At 37.3% G+C, this 25,663-nt stretch overlaps 1 protein-coding gene across 1 annotated transcript in view; it reads left to right on the plus strand.

Moving 5' to 3' along the window:
- Positions 1 to 24,823, plus strand: part of LOC134569204 (electroneutral sodium bicarbonate exchanger 1) — a 240,494-nt gene extending 215,671 nt beyond the window's left edge. Inside the window, exons 13-25 of the mRNA XM_063428122.1 lie at positions 344 to 477; positions 2,627 to 2,872; positions 4,011 to 4,116; positions 4,794 to 4,955; positions 7,635 to 7,748; positions 8,000 to 8,161; positions 8,487 to 8,738; positions 9,112 to 9,180; positions 9,593 to 9,766; positions 10,312 to 10,449; positions 14,895 to 14,995; positions 18,323 to 18,424; positions 21,805 to 24,823. Of these exons, the coding sequence (XP_063284192.1) occupies positions 344 to 477; positions 2,627 to 2,872; positions 4,011 to 4,116; positions 4,794 to 4,955; positions 7,635 to 7,748; positions 8,000 to 8,161; positions 8,487 to 8,738; positions 9,112 to 9,180; positions 9,593 to 9,766; positions 10,312 to 10,449; positions 14,895 to 14,995; positions 18,323 to 18,424; positions 21,805 to 21,817 (1,773 nt within the window). The 3' untranslated portion in view covers positions 21,818 to 24,823. The remainder of the gene's footprint in view (positions 1 to 343; positions 478 to 2,626; positions 2,873 to 4,010; positions 4,117 to 4,793; positions 4,956 to 7,634; positions 7,749 to 7,999; positions 8,162 to 8,486; positions 8,739 to 9,111; positions 9,181 to 9,592; positions 9,767 to 10,311; positions 10,450 to 14,894; positions 14,996 to 18,322; positions 18,425 to 21,804) is intronic.
- The last annotated feature ends 840 nt before the right edge of the window (positions 24,824 to 25,663 follow it).

Genomic DNA, 25,663 nt, shown 5'->3' on the forward strand with positions numbered 1-25,663 from the left:
GCATTACATGTTGCCACCCAAGAGGCAGCCCCAAACCTAGCAAAGCAATATGGAAGTAGTTTTTATTTTTTTTTTGCAAACGTTGGACCATTTGATGTTGTGTTTTATAATGAACACAGCCCTTATATTGAAGTCATGGATCAACATGTTTCTCCATCAGAATTTCTTTTTTTAGCACATCAAGCCAATTGACGTTTTATATTCACATTTACAGCAATCCCCACACCCCCTAAAACAGTCTGTAAAAGTAAATACTTGGCAAATACAAATACATTTTTACATTTATTTAGTAAAATTATTTGTTTTCCTACACTGTTTTGAATATTTTTAACTGTTCCTACAGAGTGCAATTGAATCCCTACTTGGTGCTTCTATGACTGGAATAGCCTATTCATTATTTGGTGGACAACCCCTCACTATATTGGGAAGTACAGGACCTGTGCTGGTGTTTGAAAAGATTTTGTTCAAATTTTGCAAGTAAGGCATCCACACTAATGAAGGACATATACAGTTCACTTTAATGGATTGTTTATCATATGCCATTGCATTTCTGAATTTTGATCTTTCTGTAGACTAATTTCCTCAGATGTCCAAGAGTGATTGAAACATGTTTGCAGTGTGTTTATTGAAAATGATCATTGCCACTTATATAGCACCAATTCATTCTGCAGACAATTTAAAAAATAATGAGCCAAACTGTTACACGTTTTGACAGGAATGATGAAATATTTAAACAAAGAAGTAAAAAAGTGTTTTAATCCTTGCAAATTGAATGATTTAGACTGTGCATAGTAAAATAAAGGAGGGCCAATTGTGTTTTAGAATCCCGATGCTATGCACATAATGACATCATCCATGCAATTATTTCCCATGTTGATGGGAACACCGAACTAAAAATATCATGTATTATAAAAGACACATGGTGGCAATGTGTGTATTATGGGAAAATTATTCCATCTCTGGAATCTGGAGACACTCAGATTTCAGTCTCATGGGTATTATGATGTATCTAGGCAGCATTATTTTTTTCATAATGCGTTATTCGCTGTTATGTATCCTCTCTATATAACATGATCTGCACGTTATTTTAGCAGGCGTATCATGTTTTAGAGTCCTCTATTGCACAGATAGTTACATTGCAATTATTCCAAGTAATAAACCTGTAGTAATGAATCATAAATAATCTCTGTTCAGTATAGGACATACATGTTACATGCCTGAATGGTACAAGCCATGATTTTGATGATAGCTTAAATAGCTGTCCCCACTAATCTCTGGTAGCTATCCATGATAACAACACATGTCAAAGTCTTCCCCATACACTATTGGAGAACACTACTCCAAACATTTTCCCCTACAGAACACAAACCCTGAACATTAATCCCTACTTTACACTAAACCCTATTTTATTACAATTACAAAATATAATTTAATATAAAAAATACATAACGGTGAAATATGCTAACTTTGGATTACTTTAGTCTCTTGGTTTATGTTGTCTCCAGATCCCCTTGATGCTCAATGATACATGGTTCACTGTGTGTGTGTGTGTGTGTGTATATATATATATATATATATATATATATGGAAACGTCTTTTCAAGAAAAATCCCCGTTCTAATGAGACTCCAAAGATCTATGTACAGTCCATGTTTGGATTCTGGTCATTGGTCCTTCTGGATAATAACCATTGCTTTGATCTAGTGATCCTTTGTTAAGAGTGCCTGCAGAAATGCTGGGCAAAGTCTGAGAGATCATACCCATCTGTGCTGTTTTTCATGTCATAGTTTGAATTCTGGGAGAATTCTGGAAATAGTATTTCTCTGAATTATTCTTCCATGCATGACTTTCATTCTTGAGATAAATATGATATACAACTGTAATTTTAGAATGAGTTGTTATGTGCATACATACATATTTAAACAAGGTACATGCACAAGTAATTTTCCATTCAGTTCATTCATTGACATAATGTCTGAAAATTAAATTTGACAAATTTGACAATAATGTGTTACTGCTGATCAATGTTGTAAGTGGCCATAGCTGGCTCTACATGTTGCACCATGTGGTGCCTGTTACTGTGAGATATTGATGTATTTTACAAATTCCATTCCATTAGGTACTATTATAATTATTGTACAATATACCCGTTAAGGTTCTGCCCTAAGTATGTACTTTTATATTTTCCTCCTAATGAATGCCATCATCTTGGTCATTTTTTTCTTTCAAGAAGACTTTTTATATTTTGCTCCTCACCTTCTATTTCACTATATTATCCATATGCTTCAACTTACGCCCACAATTCTTGACTGTTCTTTCTCGCCATCAAAACATGTAGCCAGGTCAGAGAATTGACATTATCATATTCATTAATATTTTTTTGCTTTTCAGCTTCTTCCCCGAACATTTGGTTGGAAAGCACCTACCATTGTTTGTAGCTACATTACACAATTTACAAATGCATGTATATTTCATGTACGCTGTAACGCTCTTTCTGTTATGATGAAACAGGTTTTGCAAACCATTGGTTTTCTTGCCTATAAATTTGTCTTTACTTATGTTTACTATATTTTTCCCTTTGTGTAGATCGCTGTTAATTTACTCAATTTTTTTCCAATGTCTTATAGAGACAATGAACTATCCTACCTCTCGCTGAGAGCATGTATTGGACTGTGGACTGCATTCCTTTGCATTGTTCTGGTGGCAACTGATGCCAGTTCACTAGTCTGTTATATAACACGTTTTACAGAAGAAGCATTTGCCTCACTGATTTGCATCATTTTTATCTATGAAGCCATAGAGAAGCTGATACATTTGGGAGAGACCTATCCTGTACATATGGGCATTCAACTGGACCGGCTTACTCTTTACTAGTGAGTGTTTGCTAATATCACTATGGTGTGCGAAACGGATGATGAGATATCACTGTAGTATGTGAAACTGATGATAAGACCCTCCACAGACAGAGCCAATTCCCTGCATTGACACTTCTATACGGCGGTAGGTCCACCCACGGTCTAAGAAAGTCAGGTCTTTTTCCTATATTTTTAGTTAGAAATATATGGAAAAACAAAAAGGTGAATACGACATGACAGTGCCGTTTTGGCAAGGACTGTAGAACCCTGCTGCCACTAAATGTAAAGGGTCAGGAGTTCCTTTTCATAAATGTGCTTGAGAAGTATTGGCAAACCAAAGCAATTTCAAATATTTGTTAGTTATGGGTCTTGACTTGTGTGACTTCTATTCCTATTAGAAGATCTGCATTTTTTTTTTATAGAAAACAGGTAATGACCACTACAAGAGGAGACTGGAGGAAAAATAACTCACTGTTTTGACATTATGGATTCTGTTTTAATATTTTTGCATAAGCTTTTCAAATGTTAATATTTTTGGATAGACTTTTAAAATCTTACATTTTTTCCAAAATATTAAAATATCCAATCATCTAATAAAAAATATCAATATATTAATATGAAAATATTGAAATATTTTTTTCAAAATATTACATCATTGTTTAAAGTTTAGCCAAAAATATTAAATCATTTGAAATGCTTATCCAACAATACATTAAATCGAGGCCTATATTTTTTATACTTTTTGTTCTCAATGTTTTTCCAGACAAGTAGAATTCATATCCTGGTCAGTGGCAACAAAATGCACAAGAAGCTAATGACAACCATATGCAACAAAGTACCTCCTTCCGGAGTCATAAAAGTAAAATGATGCATGCCTCACAAATTTTGTGTTTGAGAGAAAGTATGTATATATATTTTTTAAGGGCCAGATTTGTATGATAAACTATGCACCGTTAATGGTTCTTAACACATTACAAGTGGCGCAGTTATCAAAGTGTTCTGTGGTACAAAGTATTAAAAGCAGAGCAATCACCATGGAAACCAGATAGACCATCAGGCATATTCCAACAGAACACTTTGCTCATTTTTGCCGTGGTGTCTTGAATGCAGTGGTCTGAAGTCTAGAGATTTATAGCCACTTACTTTTTTCTCTTAGCTGTAAATGTGCTCCTCCAGAAGTACCATCCAACAAAACCTTACTTTACTGGAAAGAAAACAACATTACTACATCTGATTTTGAATGGGCCAACTTCTCTGTTAGCGTAAGTAAATCAATTGTATTATATGACTGCTATTACTTGAAGGAGTGTTCTTAGCTTTAGATTTTGAATGTGTAATTTCTCTAGGTAGGTAGGTACCTAAAGGGTCTCTTCATCACTGTGAAAATCTTTCATAAGAATGTCAACTTTTCTACAGATTTTTATTTCAGTAGTCTTTGGCAACCAATGGGTTGTCTTTTTGATGAAAACCTCAATTATTTTACGTAAGGGGACTGGAAGGTTTCTCTTCTACATATCCTGAAACTGGGGCTACTTGATACACATGCATGCAATGGCTCTTACTAATTGGGAATAATAAATCCGCTATACCACACTCTAGTAAATGCGTCCTTTCCCAAGGCGTTTAGAAGGATATACAAAGGGTAAATGATCTTGGATAGAATGTGACAAAGGGATAAACTATTTTACATAGAATGTGACATTTTTTTATCAGATACGTCTAATGTGTTATTATCTGTTTATGGCGACTGAATCGATGTACAGATTAAATGAGTCATTTTGTAAATAACATATACAGCAGATCTGTCTATATACAAAAGTGTTTAGAAAGCTTGCAGATGTAACCACACAAACAAATGAGTAAATTAGAGCCCAATATGTTTTGAACTGAAGGCTATTAATCATATCTTGAGCTTTCTTTTTTTTTTTTTTTTTTAAAGCAATGTAGGATGATGCAAGGAGAATTTGTGGGAACGGCATGTGGACATCATGGGCCATATACACCAGATGTGCTTTTTTGGTCCTGCATCCTATTTTTCACCACTTTTGCATTGTCTGGGACCCTGAAAACATTCAAAACAAGTCGCTATTTTCCCACAAAGGCAAGTATAATTATTCGGCACATTGTAATTTTTTTTTCTAAAAAATAGGAATTACATATAATATTGATTATGATGGTTCTTTAAACAGAACTACATATATTTATTGATTATGATGGTTCTTTAAACAGACTTTAATAATACAAAAAAGTACATAGTTACATAGGCTGAAAAGAGGCATACGTCCATCAAGTTCAGACTTTTTCACATTCGTTATTGCTGTTGAACCAAAAGAAGGCTTAAAACTATTACATATTTTCTCAGTTCATGGTTACATTTTTTTCAGCACATACTTACAGTAGCAGTTTTGGCTGGAATATGTTTAGATAAATTAATGGTATGTTTAAATAGAAAGGTTTTCAGTTTTGGTGCTCGAAGCATGAAAAAGCAGACATCCTTGCCTCTTCACATTACTGAAATTAAATGATCTGGAGAAAAAGCCTGGGTTACATACTCTTGCTGAAGGCCAATAATATAAGGCTAAGACTGCCCGTAGGAAGGATGTGAGAAGGTCAGATTTGAGGAGGATATTTTAAATAGGACCAGTTGAGTCTGTCAAATGCCTTTTTATCATCTAAGGCAATGAAGAGGCTCGGGGTCAGTTGGCGTTTGACAATTTCTAAGAGGCCAAAGGCTCCTGGTGTTGACTGACACTTGACGCCCAGGGAAAAAAACGGCTTGCTCAGGAGAGACCAATATTGGTAAATGTTGGCTTACGTGGGATGCTAGGATTTTTTCATATAAGTTAATGTCTGTGTTGAGGAGGGAGATAAGGCGAAAGTTAGCCAATATTGTAGGAGGTTTTCCAAACTTCGGTAATGTTACTATACGCGCACGTAGTATTTCAGGTTGGATTTGGCCCGAATTTTAAATCTATTAAATAATGTAGCCAGATGAGGTGTCAGCAATTTCGAGTATAAACCGTAAATTTGATAAGGGCTTTGCTCAAAATTTTTGTATAGATGCTTGTTCTTCGATTAAAGCTGTAGCACTTGTTGCACACACTTGTGGTTGCGCTTCCCTCCTTTTGTCTAAATTTTGTTTGCATATATTACGGTAGGATAGCAGCACCTGTACCTTGTATTTTAGTGCCTATTTGGAGTACTGTGGTAACTCTGGCCTCTATATTTATTTTGGTAAAAATACTCAAGGGGGGTAGGGGTTAGCATCTAGATTAAATATCTAGATGATTATCCCATATTGTAGCTAAAGCCTAGTATCAATGTTCATACAAAGCATCTGGAAACAGAAAGCAAATGTGGTTATCACAATCATGTAGGAATATTGAAGAACTATATTATTAGTTCCCATAGGATGTGTTCTCTTTTATAGTGCCACAGTAAGGATAAGAAAGGTTGTTTTGTTGGGAAAGGGGGGTGAGGGGAGGAGGTTGCTGGGTTTGTTTTTGTGTCTGCCACAAGTCTTTTTTTTATATTGAAAAACTTTTAGTAAGCGGTAAGCGTTATAATCTACGTCCAAAGTCTGTGTGGTTAGACAAGTAGAACAGCAAAGAATCATTTGGTGTCTCAATCAAAATATGCACCAGTGATCAAGGTCTGGACATGCCTCTCCCCTCTTTGCAACTTCTACTTTTTTCATAACGATCAGCCTGAGCTGAATTGCTGAAATAACTCTGTACCACAGCTAATTGATGTCTTCTTATTATCTTTCCCTCCTTTCCTCTTAGCATGACTATGAAATGCTATACTGAGAACAAGAGGGCAGTGACTGGCTGTTAGGCCGAGTCAAATCAACTAAACTCACAGTGACCTGTAATTGGCTGAGCTACACTGCTTACTTACCAGTCAGGAAATGTTTTGGCTAAGGGGGTTATTCTAGAGCATGGGTGGGGAACCTTCGGCCCACCAGATGTTTTGGATTACATCTCTCTTGATGCTTTGCCAGCATTATGGCTGTAAGAGCATTATGGGAGATGTAGTCCAAAACATCTGGAGGGCCAAAGGTTCCCTCCCTCTGTTCTAGAGAAACAGCAAAACATCTCCCCCCAAAACTAAAGAGATTTTAAAAAGGGATAAAACCAGAACATTAATATTGTCAATTTCATTTAACAGGTGTTAATTCCAAGATTGTTGCTTTAAGGCAATTAGTTTCTCACTTTCATTGTGTAAAATCACTACAGCTGTAGTCCCGTACCCCAAAAGTTTTATATTATCTTATTTTGGTAATATTTGTTCTTGGTTTGTGCATGCCAAACATTTTAAGTAAATGTTATGAGTTCTCTTATAATTTTCTACGGGCGAGCTTATGCTGCAGCTGTTTGATTTTGGGCCCAAAAAATTGTTACTTTATAAAAAATAAAATAAAAAAAAAACCTGAGTGGATCTACCTAGCAAGCTAACTTGGAACTCTTGAACTGTCTGGAATGTATATCTGTTTGTGTTTTAGTTGTGTATCTCTGTATCTTAGACCATGTACGTTATTATGTAAGGTGCCCCAAGAGCTCTGATGGCAAGAGGTTTTTGGGACATTCATGGCACTCCAGCTAAAAGCAGTGGAAGTTGACCAAGATTTTCTGACGTTATTCGCCTTCCTTAGCAGTGTTTTGCATCAAACAATGTAAATTCTGAGTTGTCAATCCTGTTTGTTTTTGATTATCTCCTCTATCATTAGTAACCACTAAAATGCATTAACCTCTAAACTTATTTTGGATCTCATTCTTAGATACGCTCAATGGTTAGCGACTTCGCTGTATTTATCACCATCTTATCAATGGTAATCCTGGACTACTTAATTGGTGTACCATCCCCAAAGCTTCAGGTTCCAAATGAATTTAAGGTAACACTCCTTCATTATTTATGTTTATGTAATTGATTACTTATTGCCAGTCAATGATATTTCCTTTATAACTTGGCTTTTTACATTTTATTATCTCTAAAGAAGAAATTGCATTGATTTAATCAAAACTGGAAAGTAAATGCCTGTGTGCTTTTCATTAAGAAGTCGGGAAAAAAACTCTTGACACTATTTTTTTTAAAGTTTATTCTCTAAATAATTTTCCTAATGCACTTTGGATATATTTATTAAAGCCAACCAGGGATGACAGAGGGTGGATTGTAAATCCCATCGGACCAAATCCCTGGTGGACAGTGTTTCCTTCGGTCATTCCTGCTCTGCTATGCACCATTCTGATATTCATGGACCAGCAAATCACTGCTGTGATCATCAACCGGAAGGAACACAAGCTGAAGGTAAATTTTAGAAACTGGTGGGAGGAAGACCTAAGAGACCAGAATCCGATTTCTGAATGTAATGGAAGATGCAATTGCAAGATTAGAATAAAGTATGGGGAAACTAGCCAATAAGCTGACATCAAATATTTATTCTTATAATATGTGGGAGTCTGACACAGTGCTGTCTATTGCACATGAGTGGAAATCGGTTGGTGAGGTATGATTATGCCAGGTCAATCACTTAACACAGTAGAAGTAATGTATTACGCCTAGAGGATGTACGAGTTCATATACAGCTTGTGCATGTCAGCGTTTGCTAATAATCCTTTTTATTCACTTACAGAAAGGTTGTGGATACCATTTGGACCTGCTCATGGTTGGGGTGATGTTGGGAATCTGTTCCATAATGGGCCTTCCATGGTTCGTGGCTGCCACTGTGCTCTCTATTACCCACGTTAACAGCCTTAAACTTGAATCCGAATGTTCAGCCCCTGGAGAGCAACCCAAGTTTCTTGGCATTAGGGAACAGAGAGTAACCGGGCTGATGATCTTTGTCCTCATGGGATGCTCCGTGTTTATGACCACAGTGCTTAAGGTATGGAACAGTAGCTTTAATGATAGTTTCTGGGGGAAAAACCTGTTGTTTCAAAACTACTTTTTAATATAATATCTCTGATCAGGTTTTGAAAGAAAATGTTTTTTTTTTTTTTTTTTTTTTTTAAATGAATTCTATATAACAAAATGAGAAACCTTCACCCCTACCTTTTAGTATATGACAGGATCCTTCAGCCATATACATACAGCTTGGGTCAGACAGTGTTTGAACCGAGTTTTGACAAAATGGCAACGTTTTCCATTAAAGGGCTAAAACTACAGGATAACAGCACCCAGAGTGATTTTAATGGTCTTTAAAATAAATCATGGTGTCACACGTATAACTAACACCCTTTGCTTTGCTCTGCTTGCAGTTTATCCCAATGCCAGTTCTCTATGGCGTGTTTCTTTATATGGGCGTTTCTTCATTAAGAGGAATACAGGTACGTTCTCATCTTTGTTCTCTCCATAAGTAACATGTGTTCCGTCATTCGTTTATGACTCACATATTAGTGACTCAGTAACAGTTTTGTGTTTTTTGGGTGGGGAGGTTTAACACACAGATACTCGACTGTCTATATAAAACCTATTGTTCCTCCAAAATAGTGATTTATATTGTCTTTGGGAGGAGGAAATATAGTAAATTTAATCTGATGAGTTAAATAACTTACAAGTGAAAAGTAGAAGTGAAATAATACAATACAATATACACTTGTGGCATTGCGGTCAAAGCTTGCTATGTTATTCCTTATATTAGTAATGCTATTTAGTGTTTAAGTCATAGGAATTCCTTTTTTTGTGTAATATGTTTGCATCGATTTAAAAATGTTTTTAAAAATGTCACATTTGTTGCAGTTCTTCGATCGTCTTCTTCTGTTTGCAATGCCTGCAAAACACCAGCCGGATTTTATCTACCTACGACATGTTCCTTTGCGTAAAGTCCATCTCTTCACCATTATCCAGCTTACCTGTCTGGTCTTACTTTGGGTCATTAAAGCTTCTCGTGCTGCTATTGTTTTCCCTATGATGGTAAAATATTAATTCCTTAAACATGTCTTAATCTTCAAGGGTTAGTGCATTCACAGCATACTTGGTTTATTCGGCGAATATTTATGCCAAACCTGAAACTGGAGGGAGAAATATTTAATAAAAGTGCAAGGTGAATGTGATGGCCACCAAAAGATGTCCCATAAATCACCATATACACTATTTATTTACAATTGTATACACATTTTTAAACAAACTTGAACATTCCATACATATAGAACTTTGTTACATAATGTAGGCTACCTGGTTTTAGTTCTCTGCACTGCATCCTCAACTTATCGATTTGTGTCAATTTCTCCACAGCTTTCTTATTGTGTCCCATTTCCTTACCTACAATATGTGGGGGGAGGGGGGCGGGGGGAGTTTGTAGGTGGAGATAATATTGAGGACATAAATATTGTACTAAAAGATTAAATCAATTGTTGCTTATGCAAGGTCCTTCTAATTAATTGTCTTCAGCCTGTGGTAATAGACATATATTTCAAGAAATTGTTTGAAATGATTCTGTTCTGTTTTTGCCATGACAGGTCCTTGCTCTTGTGTTTGTTCGCAAAGTGATGGATTTCTGTTTTTCTAACCGGGAGTTGAGCTGGTTGGATGATCTGATGCCAGAAAGCAAAAAGAAGATACTTGAAGATGCCAAAAATAAAGCTAAGGAATTGGAGGTAATAATCAACGGCCGGAAAATCTAGGGCAGTCTTGACCACAAGACTGTGTGTTAAATTTAATATCCAAATGTATTATTATATGGATTTTGTAAAAGGATACCGCTGTGGAATTAGTTGGCGCTATATATATATATATATATATATATATATATATATATATATATATATATATATATATATATATATATACACCAATGATAATAATAAAACCAGAAAAAGAGGTCAGACAAGAGCCTCTTACCTCCACTAACTCACTCTCCTTTTGTCTTGATTCTGTGTTACTGTAGTCCTTACATTACACTGTTTTGGCCACAGGTTTGTGAACTTGCTTATACAAACCGGCCAGCAAACCTTAGCCCTGCTTGACTTCTAACTGTTGAGACTCTAGTTACCTTATATTGGAGGAGATGTGTGAGTCAGTATATGATTGTATTTTAATTTGATGATAGACCTACACCTCTTCTTAGTAGCCCTAAAAACTGAAGCCTTTGCAGATAATATTCTAGTATTCATTAATTACCCAGTAACGATGCCACATATTTTTGGTGTTTTGTACACTTTCAAAGCTGCAACTGACTAGATAATAAACTGAGCAATATGCTGTTAATATCCCTTCCTTGCTTCAGTCTTTATCTCAGGACTTTTATAGGCAGGGTGAGCCTTTACAAACGGTGTACATGTCCTACAAGTCTTCCTGCTCTTATAATGCTAGCAGAAACAAATGCCACTTATGCAAATCTCTTAGGCAGGGCCATGCAACCAAACTCAGCCTGACTAAAGTTTACGCTAAAACATCTAGGAAAGGTAATATGCCTGTGACTATACAATGTAATCGATTGATAAGTCACACGCAGAGAGGTGAGCCTAGAGCTGCATAAACAAAGTGATCTAACTTCTAAATAGGAGAGAATTGAGCAGTGAGGACGCCAGGGGCATTATCTATACATAAAAACTGCTTAATTTAATCGTTATGTTAAAGTTGTTTTGATCACTATAGTGTTCCTTTTTTAAAAATTCCCTTATTGAAACTGACAATCTACATTCATTTCACATACAGAGCTTCTGTGGAGTGAAAACAACAGAGTGAATAGATTTACTATATTATGTGTTGATCCATGTAAAATATATTCACGACTTGTAATATGTAAAATAAAATGTTTTATTTGATTTAGCAAAACTCAGAGAAAATATATTATTCCCAATAAGATTTGAACACAGGCCACAATCACAGAAGACAATTACCATAAAGGGACACTATAGACACCCAGACCACTTTAGCTGATTGAAGTGATCTGGGTGCAGTGCCCATGTCAGTTTACCACTGCAATATTAATTATTGCAGTTATTGTGAAACTGTAATAATTACCTTGCAGGGTTAACTCCACCTCTAGTGGCTGTCTATCAGACAGCCACTAGAGGGACTTCCAGATCGTTAGGCTATGGAGAACACATACGTTAATAATTTATATCCACACTATGTGTGTCTGCTGATATTGTGTCCTTTACTTAGAACACTGTGTGTCTTCGAGGAATGTCGCCTTCATGTCAGCTATGTTTGTGTCTGAATAAAATGTGTTTCACAATCCCCAACACTATGTACCTTCTAGAAATATTTCCACAAGACACACAGCACTGTGTGTCCTCAAGTCGTCTTTTATTCTATTATAAATGGCTTTTCTGTGCTAATAATTGTGATTAGTACATCATTATATGTGTTAACGCTTTCAATGCCAGGGGCATTCCACTTACATTCATTTGCATTACTAATCTCTCCTGCATATAAAGGGTTAAATTAATAAAAGTTGCCGGAGGGGGGGTTCTGGGTTTCTGTTTTTTGTTTTTGTTTTTGGTTACATAGTTACATAGCTTGTTGATTCAAAAGAAGGCAAAAACCCAGTCTGAAGCACATACAATTTTGCAACAAACTAGGAAAAAAAATCCTTCAGAATGGCAGTCTGGGGGGGGGCGGAGCTAAGCGGCCATGCCGAGCGGTCGCACTGAACATGGGCTCCGTGCGAAATCGCTCTTAAATCGCTATTAAACCGACAAAATCAGCGCAAAACCGGATCAAAACGACGGCTGGGCGACCCGGAGAAGGGAGACCTAGCCCTATAGAGTCAAGAGCCAAGCATCCAGACCGTAAGCGGAGGCTCCTACCCGGGGATAGACCTGAGGCCTATCAGAGGCCTACCCAGATAAAGCAAGGGACTGCAGCCTCTCACCTGGAAGTCTCCCCGGAGTACATCTCCCCCCCCCCCCCCCCCCGCCGGAGAGGGATATCCCGGCACCTAAAGCGACGACTAAAGCACAGAGGTAACTGTCCTCCTGAGCCAGCACGGCACCAGCAATAGCCAGGTCTCTGAGAAGCAGCTAAGATGGCTGCCCAGCAAAGCACACAAGCCCAATCAACCCTAAACCCTCTCGGGGACTTTGACCGTCTTTGTGCGACCTTCTGGTCACTGCTGAGAGATCGCGGAATGGCTTTCAATCTGGCAGTGAAATTAGTGTCCAAATGGATCCGTCCAACGACCAGGCGGCGCCATTACAGGCATCTTCTCCAAGCACCCAGACAGGCAACCAGACCCCGCAAACGCTGTCAAGCCCAAGGGCGGGAAGCAACGCCATACCGCATGGGCACATACAAGGGCCCCCACACTCGAGAGAACACGACGGCTCAAAGCGCGACTTCACCACTTGCACGCAAGACTGGGGTTGTGGTCGGAGGAAAGAGGTGCCCTGTTCCGGGCAGAACGATATACCCCACGCTGACTGCAAACACACGTAGCCCGCCCAGGCTGAGGGCCGCACGGAGAGAGCCTCCGAAGCATCAGCCACCCTGCGGGAAGACTGCCCACCGATGGCGGCGACGGAACACCGGCAGCGACCGCTACACCCACAAAGGGACTGCCTCGAACTCACCGAGCTCTCGAGCCAGTGGCAGGAAGATGCCACCCTCAACACAGGCCTGGGGCTGGAGGGGACCCTCACACCAAGACTGCAGTTCCGACATCTCGATCCCCCACGCGTCTCCTACATCATTTCCCCTGCTGGGAATTGGATAAAGAAGGACTCACATCGCAAGAACGCACAGGGGACACGGTTTGGTACCTCTGCCGCAATAAACCCTTGCTGGTCCATTCTGCAACTCTTTAAACCGTGCTAGCTGTTTAACCCCTTAAGGACACATGACATGTGTGACATGTCACGATTCCCTTTTATTCCAGAAGTTTGGTCCTTAAGGGGTTAATACTGAACTCTACTTCTTGGTACTGCTCAAACGCTTATGATCACTGCATACATCATTGATAACTGCATGTTAATATTAATGCCTTATGAGTTTTTCGTTAGCCTACTACTGGCCAACATTGTGCCAAATAGCCTATATGTCTGAGAGCTTACAGGTTGCCATGACCCCAGAGTTCAACCAAGTCGTATCAGCAAGTTCTTATTTGTTTGTTTTTCTTGTATTTTTGTTTAGTTTAATCGTAGGTAGCCATGCATACCCTATTAACGCTCCACGCTCACTTATACTGTAACTACAACACACAGGACAGGCATGGAAAGCATGGAAATCAGCAACTTATGCACATGCGGAGTCACAAATCTGTTATCACACAGGCCTCACCTAAACTCACACAACATCTATTTTAGCTAAGCCTAGGCGTTCTCATCCCACAAAAATGACAGTTTGTGACTCCATATTAGTGCCTCATATGCTATAACGTTTACCTGGCACATAAGATTAACTCTAAATAAAATTTAACATGTTCATAGATTCACTATAACTCACCTATGTAATTCTTCTTAGATAAGATGTTGATACTGGTGAAACTATTGTTACTCTTAATAATGTTACCCAAGCATAATCAACATAATCTAACTGACGTTGCTCATTTATCAGTAACTTTATCACATGCATGTTTAGCGTAGAATATGTAAAACGACTACTAATGTTACAAAGCTTGTAAGCGTACAGTTAATCGATAAGCTTGTTTTAAACCTTAACGAACTCTCGACATGTACTAGCCTAAAACCTAAACGTTGTTCATTTGTTGTGCTTTTCAAACTCTCCAAGCAAAGTTCATCATTACGGTTTATCTCCTTACTTTTAAAAAAAATTGTGTGCAAGATCTCATGTCTACCCCTATGTTCGAATTGTACCTAACGAGCTAGAGGATTGCCTTTGGGGTACCTCATAAGCAATTGTTATCACTGTGCGCACTTCAAAAATAAAGAATTAAAAAAAAAAAGAATGGCAGTCTGATATCTGCTTGGATTAAGGAGCCATTACCCCCCCAATTAAACATTATATCCTTGTATGTTATGTTTTGCAACTATTTATCCAATTGCTGTTTAAATATCTGTATAGACTGATAAAACCACCTCTTCAGGCAATTAATTCCACACCCTTATTGAAGAATATGTTTGTGTTCTTCCTGTAGGAGGCTGAGAAGATGTTGCAAGTAGGAGAGGAGAAGGGTGTACAGATGCCCATGGAAACCAGAAAATTGCTAAGCAGCCCTGGAAGAAATAATAATACAAGGTAGTAAACTAATGGTATAACTGTGCAAATAATTGTCAGTAATATGGAGTTGAAAAAAGTATGTGTGTGTGTGTGTACGTGCGTGTTCATGCATATATACACAGACCACATGTCTGTCCTGAAGAAAGTCTCAAGATATTTTTGCTGTATTTTATCTAGAGCAGCGGTTCCCAACCCGTGGTACGCATACCCCCAGGGATACAATTCAGTGCCCCAGGGGGTACGCGTAAAACTCCCGGTAATGGCGGCGGTGCAACGTGGGGACCGCAAAAGTGAACGTGTCCATCGGGTGGCCCATGTACTCAGGGCCACCTGATGGATATGTGCTATGAGGGTCCCGGTCGTCCGCTGCAGTGCTTTAATAGCGCGACCGGGCCCCTTCTAACCTGACCGGAGTGCTGGGAGGAAGTGAGAGCTTGATGCACACTTCCTCCCCGCTGTTACCAAGCTGCGCAGGAGGAGGCCGCAAAGGGGGCGGGGCGGAGAGGATCGGACCGGGACCTCAACTCTCAACAGCCTCAGCCACAGAAGCCACCCAAAAGGTGTTTGTTTTGGGTGTCAGTATGTATGTTGTGTGTGTCAGTGTGTATGTGTGTGTGTCAGTGTGTATGTGTCAGTGTATCTGTATGTGTCAATGTGCGTATCTGTAGATCTGTATGTCTGTGCATGTTTGTGTCAATGTAAGTATCTGTGTGTGTGTGTGTCATTGTGTATATTTGTCTGTATCTGTCAGTGTGTGTATCTGTTTGTGTGTCAGTGTGTGTCAGTCTAAGTATCGTTATGTCTGTGTGTATGTTATTGTGTATCTTTGTGTATGTGTGTATATCTGTGTGTGTCAGTGTGCATATTTGTATGTTTGTGTATCTGTGTGTTTATCAGTGAGCATATTTGTATGTCTCTCTATCTGTGTGTGGATCTGTATCTGTCAGGGCCGGCCCTTTCATAGGTCCCAGTGGGGCCATGGCTCCAGGTGGCACTTTGATAGGGGCCACATTTTGCCTGGAAAGCCCAGTCTTCCCCGATCAGCTCGTCTGCCGGAGAGGGCTGGGAGGCCGCTCAAAACGAAAAGAAAAATTTTAGGAGTCTGGAGAGGGAGGCTAATCTGGGGCTGGCCGGGTCCTCAAGGTTACGAAGGGTTTCCCACTGAAGTTCCGGCACTCTGAGATTACTAGCTGTGCGTGCCGGAACTTCAGTGGGAACTTTACTTACATCATTTTGCTGCAGGGCTGTTACTCTGGGCTGGCCCCCGGGAGCATCAGAATTCCCCTTTGTGTCTGGCTATGTGTGCTGTAACGGCCACATAGCTAGCACAGGCGTCGGGACATGCAGGAGTCGGACTTAGCCAGCAACGGTGTAGACAAGAGGAGCAGAACTGCAAGGAGTTAATTCAGACTCGACTTCAGCTAAGATACACCACACCGCGGATACTGAAAGGGTAACTAATTATTAGCTTCAATGCACACCAGTGTTAATTTTGGCTGTAAATTCCAATTTAGTTTGTCATAGTCTTTTGACCTAAAAGCCATTTTAGATTGTCATAGTTTAGTCATCTGAATTGTTTTAGTTTTAGTCTAGTTTTAGTTGACTAAATCTCAAAAACAGTAGTCGCCTAAAATCTGACTAAAATAGTTAGTCGACAAAATTAAAAACATTGATGCACAATTTAGTGTGCAAATATCTAAATATGTTACTGAAATGTATTTATCTAATCATGATATATTTCATTTTGGTTTTAATTGTCATAATACAACATGATGAATGTGGGCATGTTTTGGTGGCGTTGTTTTGGGGTACCCAGGCAGAAAAATGTATTTGCCTGTGTATGTCATTGTATCTGTATGCATATGAGTGTGTGTATCGATGTGTCACTGTGTGTATCTGTATGTCTGTATCTGTATATCTGTATTTGTGTGTGTGTGTGTGTCTATTTATCTGCATGTGTGTCTGTGTATCTACATGTGTATCTGTATGTGTGTCAATGATTGTATCTGTGTGTCTATGTATCTGCATGTGTGGCAGTTTGTGTGTGTCTGTACATCTGAATGTGTGTCAATGTTTATATCTGTATGTGTATCTGCGTATCTATATATGTCTGTATTTGTATGTATATGTGTGGCAGTGTTTGTATCTGTGTATCTGTATGTGTGGCAGTGTGTTTATCAGCATGTCTGTTCAACTGTATGTATTGTAGTATTGACATCTGTTTGTCTGCCTCTGTGACAGTATTTGTACCTGTGTGTCTTTACATTTGTATATGTGTTACTGTGTGTTTATGTATGTCAGTGTGTATATCTGCATGTATGCCAGTATGTGCATCAGTGTGTCTGTGCAACTGTATGTGTGTTTGCATCTGTGTATCTGCATGTGTGAAAGTGTTTGCATCTGTGTATGCATCTGTGTATCTGCATGTGTGAAAGTGTTGTTGCCTGTCTGTACATCATATGTCAGTCTGTGTGTCTGTATCTATGTGTGGCAGTGTTTTCTCTGTGGGTATGTGCATGTGTGTCATTGTGTCTGTGCAACTGTATGTGTCTCTTCATTTGCATGTGTATCTCTGTTCTAGTATCTGTGTCTATGTATCTGCATGTGTCAGTGTGTGTATCTGTATCATGTATCTGTATGAGTGTGTCATTGTTTGTATGTATGTCAGTGTTTCTGTCTGTATCTGTATGTGTGTCAGAATTTGTATCTGTGTATCTGCACGTGTGTCAGTCTGTGTGTTTGTGTATCTGCACTGTGAGGAGCCTGGAACAGAGAAGAGTGGGATATGGGACAGAAAAATGCATATACATTTGAAATAACAGCAACTATAATAATTACAAATATTTTGCTAATATAAGGGTACTATTTATGGAAATGGGCTGCCATGGGGTACTCAAGAAAAAAAAGGTTGGGAACCACTGATCTAGAGGTCAATATCTGGCACCCAGGCATAAAAAAATAAACATTTTAAACTTTTGTTTTTAGTGTTTAACTAGTGTTTTTTTTTTTTGTAGTGTTTGGGGAGTAACCTGCAAGAGCAAGTTATATAAGACTTGGACACTTGATGGATCAAAATGCATTGGGCATATTTTACACAGATTTCCTTTTTAAAATTTTTTTTTTTTCAGCACAAATTATTTCTGCAAATAGAATGATAAATTTGAACTTTGGCCACCAGAGATTTGAATTAGCTTAATTGCACAACATCATAAGACAAAAACAAAATCTGCCCTATACACCACTCCTTTGAAAGATTGTCTCTGTAGAGCTCCAAGATTTTTACAAATGATGTAGGTTCAGTTATGTAGTGTTCTTTTTTACACACAACTGTTCTTTCTATTTTAGATGTGATCCATCGGAGATAAATATATCTGATGAAATGCCCAAAACTACAGTGTGGAAAGCACTTAGTATGAACACTGAGAGCTCAAAGGCAAAGGAACGAAGGTGAATGTGACTGCATTTTTACTAATGTATTACAGAGACAGAAAATAAAGTGGGTTTTGTTTGTTGTTTTAATTTTTAACCCCTTAAAACCGGAGGGGGGACTATTACGCCCTATTTTAAGTGGCTCTAAACGCCGCCGGGCGTAATAGTACGGCCTCCGTTTTTTTTTAAACTTACCCGGTCGGCGATCCCACGCCAGCGATCGGGCCCCCTGCTCCCCCCCCCTCCCCTCCCCTCCCTCCCCCCTCTCCCCTCCCTCCCCCCTCTCCCCTCCCTCCCCTCCCTCCCCCCTCCCCTCCCTCCCCTTCCTCCCCTCCCTCCCCTTCCTCCCCTCCTCGGCCATGTGAGAGTGAGGTCCTTGCGGGGACCTCACAATCACATGGCCGGGTTAGCTGCCTGCTGCATTGCCAGCAGAGGGACTGCCTGTAATGACAGTTAGTCCCCCTGCTGGCTGGAAATAAAATAAAATAAATGTTAAAACAGTGTAAAAAAAAAATATATATATACTTAGATCATATATATATATATATATATATATATATATATATATATATATATATATATATATACACACACATATACATACAAACACATACACTGTCTAGGTGTATTTTACTATTAATATATATATATAATTATATATATATATATTATCAAATTACACGTAGACCGATACTGAATAAATATATATATATAATTAATGTTATATATATTTATATATAATAAAAAAATATATATAAATACGTTAAAAAAATAAAATTCAAAAAATAAAAATAAATAATTAAAAAATATATTAATGTGTGTTATTTCGTTCTAACTGTATTGTGATAATATATATATATTTATATCAAAATACACGTAGAACGAAATAATATATATATCTATATACATAAATATATACGTATATATCAATATATATATATACCTATATATAAATAAAAATATTTATTAAAAATTATATATATATTAATTCTACACATATATTTATGTAATATTTTTACATAATTAGGTATCTTAATTAATTACAATTAGTGGGACCTGCCTGACAACCCATGCCGAAAGTTCAGGGAGTTTAATTTTCTAGCACTATATTTAACCCTATCACTTTCCAAAACACCATAAAACCTGTGCATAGGGCATACTGTTTTACACGTGAGACTTTGCTGAATACAAATATGTGAATTTATTACAGTAAAAGCAAACAGTATTATGACATTGACAGTTAAAATGTCATGTAGAACTAAACAAATTAAAATTTCTTATTTTATCCCATTGTTTTCATATTGAAATATGTTTCATAGCTAAATATTTCATATTAAATGAAAGCCCTGTTTCCCCTGAATAAAATGATATATAATAAGGGGGGGTGCATTTAATATGAAAGAGGTGAATTACAGTTGGACAGACATATAGCGCAAATGCCAGGTTTTGTTTACGTTTTTTGTTCACAACGTGTACATTTGGCTCAGTCCTTAAGGGGTTGAATTTTTTGGGATATTTTACAGTAAATCCTTTTGTTTTTAAATTAATTGGAAAATATGAAAATGTTTCTGAGTGTGAAATAAATTGGGGCATCATAAAAAAAATCATAAACAGGGGTCACACAGGGTGGTAATGTTGGACGTGGGGTGCTATTTTAATTGCAAATGCAATGTCCTATGGAAATATTGAAGGACACATATACTACATTTACACAGACACATCATATACAAACACAAAGATTACATAGTAAGATAGTAATCGATATTAAAAGACTCAAATCCATCAATTTCAGCCTTATACACAGCTGTTTCTGCAGTTGATCTGAAAAAAGCAAAAGAAACCGTTTGAAGCCATTTCCAATTTTACTACAAATAGGGGGTCAAAAATCCTTTTTAAAGGAAATCAATAGGGTCAGAAATACAAACGTGCATTCCTGACTCTATGGTGTTGAAAATACTATTTAGGTGACCGGCCCCAACCCCACTTAAAATGCTCTAACATCCAGCGCCGCGCGGGTCAGTCAGCGGTGGCTCCGTCCCTGCCCCGCCTCTTTGCCTGAGATCATAAGAATGAATGATTTCAACCAATCCAGTGATTTTATTTGGTAATCAATGCATCTCTACGAGGAATGGTCAGCGTCTCCAGGCAGATCATGGAGACACAAAACTTAGGTGCTGCACAGTGCGCAGCACTAACCCAGGAAGCACCTCTAGTGACTATCTGATTTTCTCACACTGGAGGTGTCCCTAGGCAACAATGCAAATACTGTATTTTCTCTGAAAAGGCAGTGTTTGCAGCAGAAAGTCAGCAGGGACATATCATACTCACCATAACAACTACATTAAGCTGTAATTGTTCTGGGGATTATAGTGTCCCTTTAAGCCCGTAATAACAATCCAGTAACTCCTTAGATCAACATGTTATTACCACCTTTACTAATTATTGTATCATGTAATATACTGCTTTTCCAAAAACAAATAACCACTTAATGCAAATAATTCCTTGTACTTTTGTTCTTACTGTGAGAAAAACATTCCTCTGCTGTAGGCAAAATTTCCTTTTATTCAAGTCTTCACAGAAAAGTGAAGTGTGTATGCGAATATGGCTGAGCTGCTGAACAATAAAACTTTTAATTATATATTCTATTATAGACTGGAAATCAGGGAGACCAGCAAATGTGGGCTACGATGGCTAAGACTGGCTAGTGAGATGAAAGGATCAGGTGATTTATACTGACTGTTGCACCTGCTGATTCTCATTACAGCAGGCTGCCAAGACAGCTGTAATGAGAAGCACCAGGATGATTGGCCATTGATTGTAATCATAATGGTGACAACTGAGTGGTTAGTGATTGTGTTAGGTGACTGCCCGCATTGCGAGTATTGATGCAGTGATAGTGACAAAGGTTGTCATTCCAACTCATACAATGCTATCGTTGCTACTCCCACTTGGTGGAGCAAAATTGGTCCCTAGGCAGCCGATAAACTGTAAAAGGACTTGTGTTAATCTCTACAAATAAAAATAGGTAAATTACATTTAAACAATACAACAAACATAAACAAGTCTGTGGGTTGCCTCCCAAGATGCATTTCACCATGCATACTATGGCTTCTTCAGTCGGTATGATCCAAACTCGCTGCTGTTTTTAAAGTCCCTATTATCATCAAAATACTTGTAGGTGTAACACCTACTAAATTCAGATATGTGTGTGTTCTATGCAAGAATATCTATCTGTCTATATATATATATATATATATATATATACACACTTGTCTTATCTATTACCTTAAGAAAGGAATATCAAGATCTTTCTTAAATATACATAGTTATGTTTTCTTGTTTGTTTGTTTTCCTTAACATGGTCATTATCCATCTAAAGATCTCTTCTTGTTCTGCAGCTTTTTCAAATAGGTGTCTTGGCAGATGAAGGACAGCGTGAATTAACAGATGACTCAGGGAAGCGCCAAGACCCCAAAATGTGGCATTCAACTTTACAGAACAGTCCCTCATACTTTCCTCAGAAGAAGGATTCACGTTAAAGCCATCAGATTTTTTTTAATTATATGAAAATATATAATTTTTGTTTTTATTTTCAGTGTGTGCTTTAACAAGCTGCAACTTTGTCAATGTACCATTGACAAGCAGTGAGGGAGTCTCCAACATAACGGTTTCAAACTTGATCAGCAATCAAGTTAATATAACGTCCGTTTGTGAATGATTTGCGGAGTTGCAGAATGTTCCCTATTTGTTGTATACGTTTAAAATTCGTAAGCAGCATTGAGCAGTTGTAGTTTCAGCGGCCTCACTAAAGAAAAGGGAGAGGTTCCAGTGCTTGATGTGCTTCTTAAGAGAAGCATAATCCTGTTTAGATCACTTTACTGTAGTTTGGGTTTTGTAAATCGTAAATAGCATTTATATGTTAATGTCTTTGTTGATGACAAGTACCGGAAAAGTCATGTTAAAACACTAAAAGCAATGCATTACAAACTAATTTTGGCATTACTCTGGTGTATTCCCAACCACTGTAGTGCTTTTTACAAAAACAAAGTACACAGTGACCCCCAATTAACATTAGTGTAGATTGCTCTTAAATTTAGTGTAAAAGATGCAGCAGACCTTTGTAATTTCTAAAGGTACCATAATGACTATTTGTGTTTACACTGCAAAACTAGTAATTTTATTTTTAAAGAATGCCTTTTTTGTTCTTATTCACTGTTATTTTTTTACCACAATTTTAATTTATTGTTCCACTTCATGCTCTGCACTTTCCCAGAGGAGTTGGGCTTTAATTTATGTAGATATAGATATATATTTCTTGAGCTATATGGCAATAACTGTAGATAAGAAACATGTCGCTTTCTTACGCACACTGCTAAGTTTACCCCTTCTGCCTCTTTTATTTGTCCTAATATTTTAATGTGTTTCTTGAGATCATTTGTAGACCTACAACATGTGGATTCTGTTAATACAACTCTTACCAGCATCACCGATGGCAGAATTAAACAGTAATGGATGTGTAAGATGGCTTTGGATACTAATTGATAATTTATTGAAAGTGTGTGTTATAATCTGTGGCACACACTTTTGTAATTACTTAGCCTTTGTTAAAGTTGTAAAGTATAAAGTGGATGGATTACTGCTTTCAAAGCAAATTAGCATCCTCCCATTAATGTGGTGAATGTGTTAACCACTCAAATAGGATTCTCTTATAGTCAAAAAAATGTATTAATTGGTAAGTGTAAACCATTATTTATTTCACGTTATTATTCATGGTTTTTAATTTTTTATATAAATCATATGACCTTTATTCTGTAAACTGTGAGTTGTGGTGAGTTAGCAACTTTAATTTAATTAGACCAAATTCACCCAATTAAAATAAAGCTCAAACTTACCTGAGCAAGATATATTTTCAATATTTTGATCCCAGACTTTGAATCAGTTGTTAACTCTGCAGTCAGTTTAGTGAATAAACCCCTAGTCCCTACAGGCACCTAGATATCCTTCAGTATTGAAGAGGATCTATATAATGTGTTGGTGCATGTAAACTATCTGTTCAAGTTTTGCAAATGGTTTCTGAAAAAATTTCAGTAAGAAAAACGATCCACATTTTTGTCCTGCTTCGGGCCATTATCTGCGTGTATGTATGACCAATATGGTACAGTTATAGATTTATACACCCAGAGGAGGCCTCTTTCTAGAGTAAAAATGAAAGTACATTCCTCATTCACTATACAAATTTTTTTCAAGAATCTGAATATCACATAAAACCAAATTCAGTGCCAATGTGGTCATACTATCTATTAGTTGCACATGTAAAAATTCCACAGTATTTGTTTCAAATAGGTTTCTTTTAATTCTAAGACAGATTCTTGTAGACCGTGAGAACTCAAGTATTGGCAATATGAGTGTTACTTATAGGTTAGAATCAAAACTTGCTAAATGTCATTAACTGCATATTTGTTTTTATCCTTTTTCATGAGTCTTCATTTATAAAATGGAATTTGTTGTTTTCTGATTAGCACATTCCCCTTCCGTCTTCATTTCTCTGTAGCACTTGTTTTCATTTTATATTGTATTAATTAATTTTGCACCAACATTTTCTACAAGTATAGCAGATTGAAAATCAATATATGTAGACAGTACCGTTATGATGTTTACTTTTCAAATCTGTATGGTTTCATTTTAGTTAATTGAAAAAACAATGAGATGAAAAGCCCCGAATGTTTTCTTGTCATTACATATTTAATTTTCTGATCGTTACACCATAATATTTTTTTTTTCTATCTTCAAAATCTATTCTTAATCATATAGATTTAACTTAATAGTATAATTTGCTGCTATCCACCACTGAATACTCCGTTGTCTACCAGTATTTCAGTATTTAAAGAGAATTAATTAGTTGCAATGTTTTTATACTTTAACAGTCTAGAGGGTTTAAATTGTAGAATTTAATTGTGCTATTCAAATCTTCTGTTTCCAGCAAGACGTTGGTTCTAAGCATATATTAAACATCACACTTTCTTTGGATGTATTGATTTTTGAAGGAACACTACAGCAAGCACTCTGTAGTAGTTATGGTGCCAGGCACCCTCCCTCAATGTAAACAGTCAAACCATTTTCCTACCTGGCGTCTGCTCACGGCCTCTCTGCTTTCCAGAACTCAACTCTGCACCTCCAGGCTTAGCCAGGGAAGAGAATCCGGGTAAGAAATCAAACCGTTAGCAGATAATTTGACTATTTCCATATTGGGGAGGGCGCAAGAGCATTTCTGGCACCATAACTACTATGCACTAGTTAGTTATTAGGGAGCTTGAAATGTTCCTATAAATGTACTTCATATTGAGTTAATCTCTAACTATAGCAATAAACACTGAAATAAAAGTTACCTTTTGGGACAGTTAAAGGGACACTCCAGACCCCAAAAGCACTTTCTAATAAGCTTTGTGTGTAAGGAGTGTATCCTCTTTTTTTTTTTTTAAAGTGTAGATTTCAATATAAATTGACACTTTTATAAATTAATCTGGTTACACCCGCTTGGCTTTTTTTAAGTAGACAACAGGTCCTGTTACTTAGTGATTTGGTTAGCTTATTTACACTGAATTCAAGAAGCAGCAATTGCCCAGAACACCCGCCTTGCAAAAACTCACATTGAACTGCATTGGGAAGACTACGATTGAACAGTCCCATAAAGTCTGGGCGGGGTTAGAAGATGAGGGCTTGTCAGCAGACAACAGATCTGCAGGTTTTGCAAACTGTCTTAGCTATAACCCCAATGAACAAAATGCACAATTAAACGCATGTATGTTTTTATTTGGGGTATTTCGACTAAACACTGATTTTTTTTATTAATTTTGTATTTAGGCAGTGGAGTGTCCCTTTGAGTAAAAAACAATGTAAATACATTTTATTTATCGGCAACTAATTTGTGTAATATAACTTTATTAAAAGTGACAGTCCTATTGTATTTTTTGTCTGTAGCACTAGGATAAAATTAAACAAGATTATTTTAATACATACAAAATCACACAAATATTTTAATAGAAAATGTATTCTTCCACACCTCTGGTTTAGATTTTTTTTCCTTTTTATCACTGTCAGTGGCAACATTGCTTTCTGGAGGTTTTAATTTTGAAGTTGACATAATTTTGCATCATGCAGTGCACATCTCCATGACAGCAATATGCCTTGAAATTAAAATTTGCTGTAATATGCATTAATAAAACCTAAAACTGTATTATTGCCCTTTAAAACTAGCAA

This window comes from Pelobates fuscus, chromosome 1 (genome assembly GCF_036172605.1).
Source record: "Pelobates fuscus isolate aPelFus1 chromosome 1, aPelFus1.pri, whole genome shotgun sequence".
In the NCBI taxonomy this organism is placed as follows: domain Eukaryota; kingdom Metazoa; phylum Chordata; class Amphibia; order Anura; family Pelobatidae; genus Pelobates; species Pelobates fuscus.